This window comes from Perissodus microlepis, chromosome 19 (assembly GCF_051167445.1).
Source record: "Perissodus microlepis isolate ML-2025 ecotype Zambia chromosome 19, ASM5116744v1, whole genome shotgun sequence".
NCBI classification, from domain to species: Eukaryota; Metazoa; Chordata; class Actinopteri; order Cichliformes; family Cichlidae; genus Perissodus; species Perissodus microlepis.
Window position 1 is genome coordinate 973,034 of NC_140479.1, and position 15,687 is coordinate 988,720.

The 15,687-nt window shown below is 42.3% G+C and overlaps 1 protein-coding gene across 2 annotated transcripts in view; it reads right to left on the bottom strand.

Annotated features, from left to right (window-relative positions):
- The window catches only part of gabrr2a (gamma-aminobutyric acid type A receptor subunit rho2a), an 81,080-nt gene that overhangs the window by 7,420 nt on the left and 57,973 nt on the right, over positions 1–15,687 (bottom strand). For both annotated transcript variants that reach the window (XM_084913941.1, XM_084913942.1), the window contains exons 6-8: positions 9,122–9,262; positions 6,631–6,783; positions 3,295–3,503 (exon numbers count right to left, since the gene is read on the bottom strand). In XM_084913941.1, coding sequence (XP_084770067.1) covers positions 3,295–3,503; positions 6,631–6,783; positions 9,122–9,262 — 503 coding nt within the window. The remainder of the gene's footprint in view (positions 1–3,294; positions 3,504–6,630; positions 6,784–9,121; positions 9,263–15,687) is intronic.

The following is a 15,687-nucleotide window of genomic DNA, read 5'->3' on the forward strand; positions in this document are numbered from 1 at the left end:
ACGCTTGGGGAGTGTGATTGTGTGTACAGTGTCTCTCTATGTCTGTCTCCACATTGGTTGAGTGTTGAGTAATTGCATATGAGAGCATGAGGGTGGGAATGGATGTTTGTATCTGTGTGTGCCTGTATGTCTGTGTCTATATGTCAGGTTGGGTATCAGACGCCACCTCTCTGGGGACATCTCAGGCCCTCCAAGGTATGGAGGCCTATCTCCCCCCACCACTTCCCCTGCCGGTGGCAGACACCCTCAGACATCGGTGCGTTGGTGGTTCTTTGCGTCCAAAGATGGGCGCCCAGGTACACACCGGCTCACTCCTTGGTGGCTGCTTGTCGGGGCCTGGAGCCTGGGGCTCGCTCGGGCCACTTCGGGGGTGGGGTGCCCTCGGCCTCTCGGCCTGGGGCTCGGTCACTCTGGCACAGCTGGCTGCCGGCGGAGCTCACGGGCACGTCACTGCAACCCCACTGGCTTCTGCTCCGCGGCTGCTGAGTGACCCCTCATCTGGGACTCTCCTCAGCTCTTTCTGGGATAGTGGCGCGGCTGCCCCTCTGTTGGTCTTCCTTGGTCTCTTGTGTTCTGGGGGCCTCTGGATGTCTGGAGTCTTGATCTCCTCCATACCTGCTTCATGTCTGGAGGACGGGGCTGTGGCCCCCCCACACCCTCTAGCAGATCATTACATGAAGGAACCTTTTAAAAAACAAGCGCGTCCATGCTCACAGGTGTACACACGGGGACTCACACACACAAACTACACCCTTTTTGGCTCCTACCTCAAAGCACACTGTGCGCTGTCGATCTTACGTGCTGCACAATAATGTTTAATATTTAGTATTTACTGTTATATTCCCATAGATCATCGTGATGTTGTTTATTGTATTGCTCTCATTTTCTTCTGCTTGTTTTCTTTTTTCTTTCTCAACAGGTGATCCAGGTGATTGATATATGTATTTTTTTTTGTCTGCTTATTTAGTTGGTTTTGTTTTTTTGCCCTTAATCCCCGTCCCTCTTCTCCGCTGTTTTTTCTCCCTCTTCCTTTCTCCCTTTTCTTTTCCTCATTCAAGTCTGTCCCGTATCTAGCAAGTGAAAATAAAAAAAAGAAAATAAAATAAACAATAAAAGTTTAATCAAATAGACCATTACGGCAAGGCTGGGATGGTCAATTTGGTAAAGTAAATCCGTTGGGCATCTTTCTTCGCCTTTAGACAATAATTCTGATGCAAAAGAACCAAACGGGACAGGCAAAAAAAAAAAAAAAAAAAGGAACTCGGGGCGGACCTTATCCACACCAGGGGCTCTGCCACCAAGGAGTTGTTTAACTGCCTCAGTGACCTCGCTCCTGCAAATTGGCGGGTCATCCACCTCATCCCCAGACTCTGCTTCCTCCTCAGAAGACGTGTCAGAGGGATTAAGGAGGTCCTCGAAGTATTTATTCCACCGCCCGACAATTTTCTCAGTTGAAGTCAGCAGCGCTCCGCCAGCACTATACATGGTGCAGGTAGAGCACCGCTTTCCCCTCCTGAGACGCCTGACGGTTTGCCAGAATCTCTTCGAGGCAGTCCAAAAGTCTTTTTCCATGGCCTCTCCGAACTCCTCCCACACCCGAGTTTTTGCTTCAGCCACTGCCCGAGCCGCATTACGCTTGACCTGTCGATACCTGTCAGCTGCCTCCGAAGTCCCACAGGCTAACCAAGCCTGATAGGACTCCTTCTTCAGCCTGGTGGCTCCCTTCACCTCTGGTGTCCACCATTTGGTTCAGGGGTTACCACCACGACAGGCACCAAAAACTTTGCGGCCGCAGCTCAATGCAGCAGCTTCGGCAATGGAGACGCTGAACATGGTCCATTTGGACTCAATGTCCCCAGTCTCCCTCGGAATGCTGTTGAAGCTCTGCCGGAGGTGTGCGTTCAGGATCTCACGGACTGGGGCCTCTGCTAGGTGTTCGCAGCACACCCTCACTACGCGTTTAGGTGCACCGGGTCTGTCCAGCGTCCTCCCCCGCCACCTGATCCAACTCACCACCAGGTGGTGATCAGTTGACAGCTCAGCCCCTCTCTTTACCTGAGTGTCCAGAACATATGGTCGCAGGTCTGGTGATACGATTACAAAATCGATCATCGACCTGCGGCCTACAGCATCCTGGTGCCACGTGCACTTATGGACACTCTTATGTTCGAACAAGGTGTTCAATTCAGTTTTATTAATATAGCGCCAATTCATAACAACAGTTGCCTCAAGGCACTTTGGCCTAATCTTAAAAGTAGAGATGCGTCTGTCTCCTGAGTTAACAGAAGGAGATAGAAAGAAAAATAAAGGAGAAGAGTGATAGAGCGAGAAAAGACACTAAAAATCTGCTCCATCACCTGCTGAAGAAAAAAAAAGCAAAAAGCAAATAACACAGTAGGGGAATCACAGCAACAACCAACCAACAAACCAGTAACAGTAAATAATAAATATTGAATGTTACTGAGCAGCATACAGGAGCCTGCAGGCTCCAGCGGCAGACGGCTACGCCAGAGCAGACCAAGCCCCGGGCCCAGAGACCTGAGATCCAAGGGCCCTCCACACCCCGGGAGGTGCCCAACTGAGCCAGGGGGACCAGGCCCCACCAAGCAGCTGCTGGGAGTGAGCCAGTACTCACCCGGGAACCCAGCGCCAGACACAGAGAACCACGAATGCAATGGCAGGGAGTGTGTGGGGGGGGGGGGGGGGGAGATACTTTGGAAAAAGCTGCAATCACAGCATTGTAGGATGGTGACTCCTCCTCGGCTTAGAGATGCTCGTTCCCTTTCTAACATGAAAGACCTCCCTGACTCTGTTCCAACCAGCATTTCTCCCTGTCCAAGATGTGTACATCCTCATTACTGGAAGACTGGACACTGGCCTGTAGGTGTAAATAGACTGCGGAGTCCTGGCCTGACAAGATAGCTCTTCTGTGTTGTGCCATCCACCTAGCCAGGGTTCTTTGGTTTCCCTAAATGTATAATTCAACTGTTAAACATCATTCAGGGATGAGATCTCACAAATTTCACTAACTCTCACAAATTGCTGGCCACAAACACTCACTGTTTCTCTGTTCTTTATTTCTGTCTTTATTTCTTTGGCACTCTTGAGGTGTTGCTTGTAAAACAGAAACCCTGACAGATATTGTTGTAAGTGAAGTGACTCAGGAAGAGAGTCTGGAGGTTTTGCCATTTGATACAGCTGAAGGAGTTGAGGTGTGCCTTGTGAGTAGAATGAATTAACCTCTTTTTAGTTACATTACTTTCTCTTTTTATTTATCAGTGCAGTGAAACAAACCTGAGACCGCACTCTCTCTCTCATTTTGCGCTCTCGACGGTCCTGGACAGTGGACAGGTAGTTGACAGCAGCGTATTCCAACACAGACAAGAAGACAAAGACAAAGCTGACCCAGAGGTAAATGTCCACAGCTTTGATGTAGGAGACCCTGGGCATGGAGGCATTCACTCCAGTAATGATGGTGGACATGGTCAACACTGTGGTGATGCCTGGACACAGGATACAAAGTTTTACTAAAGTAAACATGTTTGAATCTTAGCATGCATCTTTTTCATATTACATTGTAGACACTACAGCATAATTCTTTTTTATCTTCAGTCAGGGAGCTAATCTTATGTATAGCTAAAAGTGCAGGCGTAAAAGCATTACCCTGATTCAATACCATTGCCACGCAATGCATGTGACATGACAAGGCTGGATATTTGATTATATGCTGAAGATAATAAAATCATCATTTTAAATTAAATATAACTAGAAAATAATAAAAATACATCAGTGCGTTGTGGCCTTGTATAGTGTATTACCTACAATGATAGTAGGTGTTTTAACATCATCGTAAATTTACAAGTGTGAGTTTTAGAAATTTGTTGGATCTCTCACAACCACTTGTAATTGCAAAACTATTAAAAACTGAATTCAATTTAATTTAATTTATATAGTGGCAAATCACAATAACACTTCCCTCACAGCACTTTATATTGTAAGGTAAAGACCCTATAATAATAAAAAGAAAACAGAGAATCCCCAACAATTATATGACCCCATAAATCAGAGACAAAGTCTGAGAATTCGGACAGAACCTCAGCCTAGGTGGATGATGGATAACAACAAATAAGACTGGTTTTTGATTTTTCCAGCTGGGGTGGACAAGGCTAAGTGTCAGGCTTTTGAATGAATTAAAATTCTGTCTAGGTCTTTGGTTGATTAATCAACTGGTGTGGAATAATGTGCAAACACACATTATTACTAAAGGATGTCAAGGACTAACTAAACATCTGATGCAGTGAGCAAGAAAGTGCAGGAGAGACGAGTGAAGTGGCCATGCTGCTAGCGAGTTTTTAATTAAATTGGCTACGCAGATAAGCTACACAAAAACACCAGTGTGTGTTGTAACAGGAAGAGATACTCTACTGCAAGAGGGAGAGCCAACCTGAACGTCATTTCATTTTTCTAATACCTCCATTTTTTACAGCAGGATGAGTCCAGATGTCTTTAAAGGACCAATGTGTTACAGGTGATCACATGCAAAGTATGAGCAATTTTCTGTATAATCGCATTAAACTACGAATCATTGCTTTTCATTTGTTTAAAATGAACCAATGTTATCTACATTTGGTCTGCCAAGCATACTGTGAAGTCACAGTCACAGTAGTTTCTCCTACATGCTTGGAATGTGAGGAATTGAGTTCGGCAACCTCAGATCCAACACAGTGCTCGCCTCATTTCACTTCAGTGATAGGCCTGCAATTGTTTCATGTTTTCCTGGTTTTAAAAAGACCAAAACTAGTAGTGTGTTAGTTCATCTCTCCAAATGACCATCTGTGGCTTAAAGACCTTACCATGTTCATTCCGACTGATGGTATCAATCTTTAACAGCTCCATATTTATAGAATTGAAAAATGCTTCTTAAAACAGCTTGACCATGCACAGTTCTTGCTGGGTCGTGTCTGGATTTTTTCAATCTTGTTTTTCGTTTGAAGTTATAATATCAGTACAGGAAACTGTTGGCCACAGAACCAAATGAAATGGTGCATACAGCAGTCGCTGACATTGTTTGTGTGGCATGGGGACATTTCTTAAAGATTAACAAGTAGCAAGAGGACATGACTGGGAATTTGGAAATACTTTTTATAAATTAAGAGAATATTAGAAGATGAAGACGTCAATTATAGATAACTGATAAATGTACAGCCTATTCAAAATGAGTATATATTTTGTCTTTTTAAGTCCTTTGTTAAACAGGTCTTTAAAGATTAATTTAAGTGAAACATTATTAACATTTAATTTATTATAAGGGAATCAAATCCATAATAGGCTTAGTTTAAATGTCATGTAAAGTTAATAAAAAGGTTATTCTCTAGTCCATTTTATTAAAAATCATTTTGTTTGAGAAGCTCATTAATGTAGGGAGTCCAGTAGAATGACTCCATTAATGAAGTGAGGAGGTGGGGAGCATGTACACTAGAAAATTAGGTGGCTGCAGAATTTTGGCTAGACCCATATAATTTTAGACACTTTGTACTTTTCCAGCTGTGTACCAAAACCTATTCAGTTTACAGTTATGGGATGAAAAATTGGTTACATTTAGCTTTTAACTGAGAGGTGAGACCCCCCCCGTTGTTATCAAACAACTGACTGAGAAAGTCTTTAAGCAGGTAAAAGGTCTGGAATTGTTCAAAAGTTGTGTTAGCATTCCAAAGGTGTTTATTTGAACACACAGCAGCCAATGCAGGTTAAACTGGTCATTGTTGGCAATATTAGCTGAAGAGCTAAAATAAAATTCTGTAGGTAACTCCATTGAATGACAGTAAGTGCGGGTTAAAACGTCTTGATGCATGCTCAATCATCCAGGTAAGTAAATCTCCAAAAGTTGATTCTGTTCATCTGGACGTAGCGTTTTCAGCGGGAGAAACGTTTCCCCAATTAGATTTGGGGAAACCTGCAGTCAGCTGAGACTGAAGAAGTCACTTGGATGAGTGACGAAGCGTTTCTCCCACTGAAAACGCTACGTCCAGATGAACAGAATCAACTTTTGGAGACAGTAAGTGAGCTGTTTTTCAATTTAATAGGAGGTAGAGAACCAACCTTTCTGCTTTATGTGTTACTTTTTTTTTTAACATACTTGTCAGGTACTCTTAAAAGAATTCTCAAAGGAAAAGACACCAGAATTAGCTACCTGTTAATTCCATCTGCACAGATTGCCCAAGGACTGCCTGAGCAACTTTCAAATTTAAATTGCTGCTGTAAATTATTAAATGCACAAAGCAGAAAGAAGAAAAAAATAGACCTTCAAACTGTCACGTAAAAACATCTCCACCAACTGAATTTAATAAGAGCAATAAGCTGAGCCATAAGAGGAGTAAGGGGAAAGCAGATGCCTGCGTGACAAGTACAGCAACAGCCCCAATACAGAAAATAATTCAAAAGAAAAGTAAGCGTGGTATAGCGTGGGAGGCTTGTGTGATCACACATGTATTTGTGTATTCCCAGTTGGTGGAGCTATGTCACAACGAGCTTTCATCATTCCACAGAGACAGATTTTCCTCAGGCATGCAGAGCCTCTTCAAAGAACATTTGATATGAGTTTCTTTTCTTTTTTCTCTCTTTTTTTTTTACCCAAGGAGACTCTGGCTGGCACAGCCCGGCGGTCAATCCAGAATGACACCCATGAAAGCATCACCATGAGTGTGGCGGGAAAGTACGTCTGCAGCAGGAAGAAGAAGATGTGGCGTCTCAATGTGAAGTTGATGTAGAGACGATTGTACCAGCCTGAAAACACAGCAAGAGACCTTCTCAGAGTGGTAAAACAGTCAGAGCTTTCCTTACCTAAAATGTCAAGATTTTGCATGAGGTGTCAAATGTGTAGGTGTAAGATGTAAGAAGTGAAGATTTCTGCTTCTTATTTCCTCTAAAGTACTGCAACAAAATGTATGACTTTTGCCCTCTAACTTAATAACATAAAAACTGCCTGGTGACAGATAGAAACCAAAAGCAGCCTAACCAAATATTTTTCTTCTTCGAGAAAACAGCTGGAAGACCCACAGGGCCTTCCTCGATTATAAACCACTGGTTATCTGCAAGAAACATCTGTTAAACCCACGCACTGCCTTAAAAACTCATGAAATGAAATCAGTGCTTAACTAATAGGTAACCAGTGTAAAGACTTTCAGACAGATGTAATATGTAATGTTTGAATGCTCGTTATTTGTGCAGCAAAATTTAGAATGTTCAGCAGTTCAGAGAAAAGACATTTCTAAAGATGAGTCTCCTGGGTTTCTGAGAAAGGTATTTTTCACATAATAAAGTGATGCTTTTAAAATCACACCCTCTGGGTGGCTCTTGCCAGCTATTTCAAATTCTTCAATCCGTATTTGGTGAGTTGAACTTTATTGTAGTTAAACAATTTCTATACTTTTTTTTAAAAATCCAGAAATACTATCACTAACATTTCTGCCTTGAAAAAGAATGCAGAACTTCAGAGTTTATGGTGGGGATAGGTTGTAGATAGGTTGTATCAAGAAAGGTGGGATAGAGACAGATTGAAGTCCCCCTGACTTACCTCTCATCACCTCTGAGACAGGACGAAAAGGCTTAACATCCAGTCAGAGTTTCTTTGTGTGGTTTAGTAAATTATCCTTATTCTTAATCAAAGATATAACTCAACAGTTAAGTGAGAAGTGTAGTTTGAGCAGTGATCTTGTGTCAGTACATGATCAAGCTTCAACCTTGGCAAGTATTTTAAAGTTGAACAAATATAACAAATAAGCCAATACAACCTATGAAATGATTCCAAGACAGGTCTAACTGAGAGGCTGTGTAGAAACAGTGTGTGTGTGTGCGTGCGTGTGTGTGTGTGCGTGTGTGTGTGTGTGTGTGTTGCAGGATGGGGAGGAGCCACCAAAGAATGTCTGATTTTTATAATGTATAATTGAATAAAAATAAGTTCTATTAAGAAAAAGTGAGTATTCCTCTATATTTGAATTGTGTTAAAATGGATGTACATATGAGAATGTATTAATGACAAATCTACCTGAAGTAGAATTACCTGAAACAAATGAAACATTAAGATATTGTATTCATAGCTGACTGAAGGTTCACATGCTGTGTAATTATTAAAAGTATATTAAGTATAACATGGAAAAGAAAAAATGCAATGAAGTGATTTCAATGACTTGTGATTGCTATTATTATTTGATTCTGCTTTTGCTTTGCTCCTGCTAAATTGTTTCAATTTGATATCCTGTAATTAAAGTCATTTTTAATCGTTTGTGAAACAGTAAAGGTATAAATCTGAGTATTAATCCTTTTGGTATAAATAGGTCTTACAGGTTACTCCAGCCCTTTGAAAGTAACAGAACTTTGAGGTCTACTGTCCAGGCCCCAAAATTTAACCCAGTGCACCAATTTAGAGAGTATCTGCCATAACAGGTATCACTGGTAAGATACCGGGCCTGCAAGGCTATTCAGACACTCGTTTATGCTTTTCATCATGTCATTAATTTCCAAAGTATCAAGAAGAATTGCAATACTAAACAAAGCAAACGTCCACTCACTGGAAAATAAACGGAACCATCTCAGACAGGATGTAACATCAACATGAGAGGGGAAAGACCTGAGACCTGGCTTAGCAGGGCTAACCATATGCTTATTTAGATAAGCATGAAATAAAGAAACATAAAAACATGAAGATATGATAATAATTTGTACTCCATGTAGTGGTCCAGACTTGGTATTGGTCCCACCAGATTCACAGTTGTATTTGACTTGTTATTACCGGCTAATTCCATGATGTCTTTCTACCTCTGTAAACTTAAAGTTGTTGTTTCTACTTTTCATTATTCACTGTTATAAATTATTTCATTTTCAATGAGTTTAACTTAGGCTCAGTTTGACTATTTGAGGATTTCAGGTTCTTTGAAAACCTCCCCCTTAAAACCATGCTAGCATAGCAGCCAATATAAAAGGTCAGAATTTATCCTAAGGGTGGAATTAAAGGAAAGGTTATATGTTGACTGTACCCAGTAAGTAAGTGCAAGCCTGTATAGATACACAAAAACATAATTTAAAAAGCATCAAGAACTTATGATGTTTTGTTAAGTGTTTATACCTGTGCTGCTATAGAAGGCCAAGCGAGATGTGGTATGAAACTTCTGAATAAGAAACTGTGATAAGGAGATACGATCATCAATGCTGAGGGACTCATCTCCGCTCTTCCAGTAAAGCATCAAGTCTTCATCTGTGTAAGCATCTGTAAAACACCATGCAGTAATAAGCTTAGACTTGGCCAGTAGAACTTTTAACCATTTCTTTACATTAAGAAAAAAAAAAAACAAATCAGAGGAGCAACCTAAATCAAAAGTAAAGAAACTGCAACTTAAAACTGTCAGAAGAATATATATTAGTATGTACATAACATGAAAAAACTACTCATACCACATATGAGTAGTACCAACCATTTGATTAGTAGATGATCTGCTCTATAGCCTGAGCTATAGCAACCTTAGTAAGGGATTGTATTTATTGTATTATTAAGGCAGTGCTGGACAGGGTTTATAAATATTATGCCAAGCACTGTCTCTTCAGCAAATGTAAAATGTACCACTGAAAAAAGAGCCAATTTGAAGTGGTACTCAAGAAATTTACTACACAATGCAACTGTCTTCTATTGCAATTCCTTAACTGTCTTTTGTTGAGATTTTGAAGCTTCACATAGTTCACAGATAAATTTAAAACATGAGAGAATGTAATGTATAGAGACACTAGTGTGTGCTGGCTTTCCTGGCAGCCTTTTTGATGCCTTTAAAAATAAAGGAATGAACAGGCTGAAGGTGCAGTGTACCTGGGTACTAAGGTGCCCAGGTACACAGATAGCTCTATCTCTGGATAGTAAGAAGAGTACTGCAGAACTAACAGGGAAAATTATGTTTTTTATGCACAGAGCCACAGTTACTTGAACCCTTGGATCCTACAATCAAGACATCCACTGGCTTTGTTGCTCTGGATGGCATTTACTTGGCCTAGTTTCATTGCACTTTCAGGGATTTCTGACAACATTTTTTTGTATTAAATATTATTAATTTGCTGTTGCTGAAGTTATATAATGAGAAATGGCAGTTTGTGGGATTTTTCCTGTTTTTATTGTCCTGTTTGTGGTAATGCAAATCTTCACTGACACATGTAATCCATTTTAGGCTGACACTGCCTAAAACATGTATAAATACATTTTAAAAAATGATTGGCCATTATTTAGGAGCTCTCAATATGAAAGCATGTTTTCATTCTGCTTGTGGGAAAACCTCCCACTATTTGGATTTGTATTACGAAGTGGATTAACGTGTAAGGGTCTTCACTTATTATATCTTATTTGGTGGCATGTTATATCTTAGATTGAGCGCGTACATTCTTATTTATATTTTTACTGTCTGCTAAGCCACTCTGAGGCTTAATAAAGTATGAAAGGGCCGAACTGTGGTACTACCTTTTTACATCCCCAAAGCTGTTTTTTATTCCACCAGTGATACAGCGGACTACTGGTCCTGTCACCACTTTTTTTTTTTTGTGCCTGTCCCGTTTGGTTCTTTTGCATCAGAATTATTGTCTAAAGGCGAGGAAAGGTACCCAACAGATTTACTTTACCAAATTGACCATCCCAGCCTTGCCGTAATGGTCTGTTTGAGTCACCTTTTATTGTTTATTTTATTTATTTTTTATTTTCACTTGCTAGATACGGGACAGACTTGAATGAGGAAAAGAAAAGGGACAGAGGAAGAGGGGGAAAAAACAGCGGAGAAGAGGGACGGGGATAAAGGGCAAAAAACCAAAAACCAACTAAATAAGCAGACAAAAAAATACATATATCAATCACCTGGATCACCTGTTGAGAAAGAGAAAAGAAAACAAGCAGAAGAAAACGAGAGCAATACAATAAACAGCATCACGATGCTATATGGGAAAATAACAGTAAGTACTAAATATGGCCCGAGCGAGCCCCAGGCTCCAGGCCCCGACAAGCAGCCACCAGGAGTGAGCCGGTGGGTACCCGGACACCCATCCCCGGACACAAAGAACCACCAACGCACCGATGTCTGAGGGCGTCTGCCACCGGCAGGGGAAGTGGTGGGGGGAGATAGGCCTCCATACCTTGGAGGACCTGAGATGTCCCCAGAGAGGTGGCGTCTGATACCCAACCTGACATATAGACACAGACATACAGGCACACACAGATACAAACATCCATTCCCACCCTCATGCTCTCATATGCACTTACTCAACACTCAACCAACGTGGAGGCAGACATAGAGAGACACTGTACACACAATCACACTCCCCAAGCGTACTCTAAGAACCGGGTCTAGGTACCCTTGCCCCTGGAGGGGGAAACTGCACCCAGGCCCAGGTGGTGTTACCCTCTTCCCTGCGGTAGGGAGAGGCAGACCGCCCCGACTCCGCAGCAGCAGGGAGGCCCCACACTCCAGACCCCAGTCGGATGGCCAATTCCTCCTTCTGGCCCCCTGCTCCAGCAGGTCGCAGAGAACGGGGGTGTGAGAAGACTCCAAAACCTCCCTCCGCCCGCTCATATGTAGTGTTGATGCATGTGTGTTCTAAGGTGCATTTAAACCCAGGAGGGCATGGAGCTACCTGCCAGAGAGCAGCAGGTAAGCGCATAGCCCCTCCTGATAGCTCTCAGTGTCTACGTGTATTTAAAATTGAGAGGTGGGCAACGACGCCAGGGGTGAGGTTGTACACCCTGATGGTCTTTTGGAGTCCGTGTAGCGTGCCCACCCCCAAGATCCTATATGTATGTGTAATGAGAGTGTGAGTAATGTGAATGTCTAAGTTGTGAGATAAAATTGAGGCACAAGAAGCCAGAAGGGGACAGAGGGGGGGATGCCTCCCCTGCACCCTGGTGACACGCCTTTACCCCAAGGCCCTGCATGTGTGGGTGGTTGTGGTGGAGCGGGAAGAGGGAGGCAGCTGGAGATGGGGAGGGAAGGAAGGAAGGGGCAAGTGACCCCTCCCTGGGGCCAGCTCCCCCGCTGACCCCAGTAGGCACCCCCATACTCCGCAACCCGCCAGGAAACCCGCCAGAACAGCAGCGCCGCCCGGCCCCACAGAGCCCAGGACAGCCCACCCGACCCCACTGCAGAAAAAACTGCACCTACCCCGTCATCCACTCATCTTCCAGACTACACAAGACAATAGACGCCCAGGCTGAGATCTTCCTCCACTTCTCCTGTATCTCCCCCTCCTGCAGAGTGAGTTCCTGAAGAGAGGAGAGCTCCTGCAAGGTGTAACAACCTCCCCCACCAGTTGAAGAGCCCCCCAGGTGGCTCGATGCACTGGTGGCACCCTGCGCCAGGGCCGGGCCCCCATACATCCACCCGCCCACAACCCCAGCAACATACCAACCAGGACCCAAGCCCCCGAGGCCCGGCCAGGGCCCCAGCCCAGAGACGGAGCGCCCCCAGAACCTCACGCCCGTCCCGGACCCACCCAGGGGCAGCCAGGCTACCAGGTCAGTAACCCACGTCCGTCAGCACAGACCCTCCCCTAGCCCCGCTGCACGCAGCCACGAGGAAACCGTCACCTAAGAGCCAACAGAGCCCTTAATAGGCCATGACCGCTACCCCGGGTTGAGCCCCCCCAAGGAAGATGCTCCTGGGGAACCCCCCGACGCCCTAAGCCTGTCCCTACCCCCACACCAATCACAACATCGAAGGTGGGACCAAACTATGACCCCCCCACCCCCACTAGGTGATGGAGCTAATCAAAGGGGCCCAGAGTGATTGATCTGATGTGGTGGCAGAGGCTGTATCAAGACTAATGTAATCTAATAGATAATTTCTATATTGGTTAGAATTAAGATTATTTTTATTTTTCCAGTTCATGAGGACTGTTTTCTTGGCTATGCATAGGGCAGTGAAAACCATATGGGCTATATTCTTATCTGTAGTGACATTATCTAAGCTGCCCAACAAACACACTAAAGGGGAGGTTGGAATGTTACATTTCAGACACTTTGATAAGTCTTCACATATCTCGCGCCAAAACATCTGAACTGGTGAACAGAACCAAAGAGCGTGGATGTAATTGTCCGGTGAATTGGTTTGGCAGTGTGAGCAGTTGTTGGTAGACGTAAAGCCCATCTTGAACATCCGATGACCTGTATAGTGCACTCTATGTAGTATTTTGTATTGAATTAATTGAAGACTGGGATTTCTAATTAAATGAAAGGTTTTTAAGCAAATCTGAGTCCAGAAGTTTTGGTCTAAGTTAACTGATAAATCCGCTTCCCATTTTGCAATAGGAAGTGATATTGATTCATCTGTTTTAGAAAGCATTCTGTATATTTTGGATAGTAATTTGGGGGTTTTAAGAGTAAGAAATTGAACCACACTTGGTGGTGTTTGTAGTTCAACTTGACCCGGTTTAAATTTCTTTTTTACTATGGATTTAATTTGTTGATATTCTAAAAATCTTTTCTTGTTGATCCCATATCGTGTAACTATTCTGTCAAATGAAATAAATTCTGTTCCTTCCAGTATATGTTCTAAATATTTGATTCCTTTACCACTCCAATCTGAAAAGTTTATCATATTATTGTTTTGTAATATGTCAGGGTTGTTCCAGATACCATACCATACCACCTTTATTTATAAAGCACTTTAACATAAAACCAGAGTTCACAAAGTGCTGTACATGCTAATAGCATAAGTAAAGAAAATTAAAATGAGATAAGATAAGATAAAATAAATAACTAAAAAACTAAAATAAATTGAAACATGTTAAAACAAATTGAGTCAACCCCTCTAATCAATGCCAAAGGCTTCAGCGAATAAATATGTTTTAAGAAGACTTTTAAATTCAGAAAGAGAAGAGGCCTGCCTAAAATGCAAGGGTAGATCATTCCACAACTTTGGAGCAACTACAGCAAAAGCACGATCACCTTTAAATTTATACTTAGTTTTCGGTACCTTAAGGAGCTGCTGATTGGCGGACCTAAGGGAACGGGCAGGTGTATATGGTTGTAGTAGCTCCAAGAGGTAGGGGGGGGCCAGGCCATTAAGCGATTTAAAAGCAAATAAGAGAATTTTAAAAACAATCCTAAAATGTACAGGTAGCCAGTGGAGTGAAATTAAAATTGGGGTAATGTGCTCGGACTTTTTTGTTCCAGTTAAAAGACGTGCTGCAGCATTTTGCACAACCTGCAGGCGCCTAATGGACGCATCACTAACCCCAAAATAAAGTGCGTTACAATAATCCAGCCTAGAAGTAACAAAGGCATGGATTACTGTCTCAAATAGGTGTACGTTTGCATGGGATTAATGAAGACTCCGTCAATTTTAGAAACTCCCACCATGCTGTCAGAGAAGAGCTGATGTTGATGCTTTTGAAGCATTCATGTCGTTGGATATTTGAGCTGATAAATGGTAGGTCTAAAATCTCTAGATTATTGCAAAGTGCTTGTTCTACATCTAGCCAAGGTTCGTCTAAGAGGGTATGTTTTAGCCATCCTGAGATAAACTGAAGCCTGTTGGCTAAGAAGTAGTGCTGAAAGTTAGGTAGTTCTAATCCTCCTTTATCCTTGGTCTTTTGTAGTGTTTTTAAGCTTATACGTGGGGGTTTATTTTTCCAAAGGAATTTGGACATACATGAATCTAGAGATCTGAACCAATCTTGTGGCGGTTTAGTTGGGATCATTGAGAATAAATAATTTATTTTTGGTATGACCATCATTTTAATAGCGGCAACCCTTCCCATAAGTGATATGGGTAGACATTTCCACCTAGCCAGATCGCCTTCTACCTTCTTTAAAAGTGGGATATGGTTTAATTTAGTCAGATCTGCAAGCTTGGGAGAAACATTAATACCTAAATATTTTATATTTCCCGATTGCAGTGGTGTAGAAGAGGAATTATGGAAGGAGCAATTAATCGGAAGGACTGTAGATTTTGACCAGTTAATTGAGTAATCTGATATTCTTGCAAAAGAGTTTATCAGTTCAATCACCCCAGAGATATTGGTTTGTGAATTTTGGAGAAAGAGTAACACATCATCCGCATAAAGGCTGATTTTATGTTCTACGTTCTTACATTTTATGCCCTTAATTACTGAATTCTGTCTAATTGCTGCTGCTAGTGGTTCAATAAAAATTGCAAACAGTGAAGGGGAGAGTGGGCATCCCTGCCTGGTGCCCCTCAGGAGACAGAAGCTGGAGGATGTCTGGTCATTTGTTCTGACACAAGCTGTTGGGGAATTATATAATAGTTTTAACCAGTTAATGAAAGAGGATCCAGAACCAAATTTGTGTAAAGTGCAAATAGAAATTTCCAGTTAACTCTGTCAAATGCTTTTTCTGCATCTAAAGAAAATATTGTAGTTTCAAGGTTTTTACTGCACGAGTAGTCTATCAAATTAAGTAATCTACGTGTATTTGTTGATGAGTGCCTACCTTTTATGAAACCAGTTTGGTCAGGATGAATTAAGAGGGTATTTTCTCTCTTAAGGGATGAATTAAGGGGGGTTATTTTCTCCAGTCTCTTAGAGAGAGCTTTGCAGATTATTTTAAGGTCTACATTTATAAGGGATATTGGACGATAGCTTGAGGGACATACAGGGTCTTTGCCTGGTTTTAGCAGGAGATTAATGTTTTGTTTCCTGTCACCATCCTCA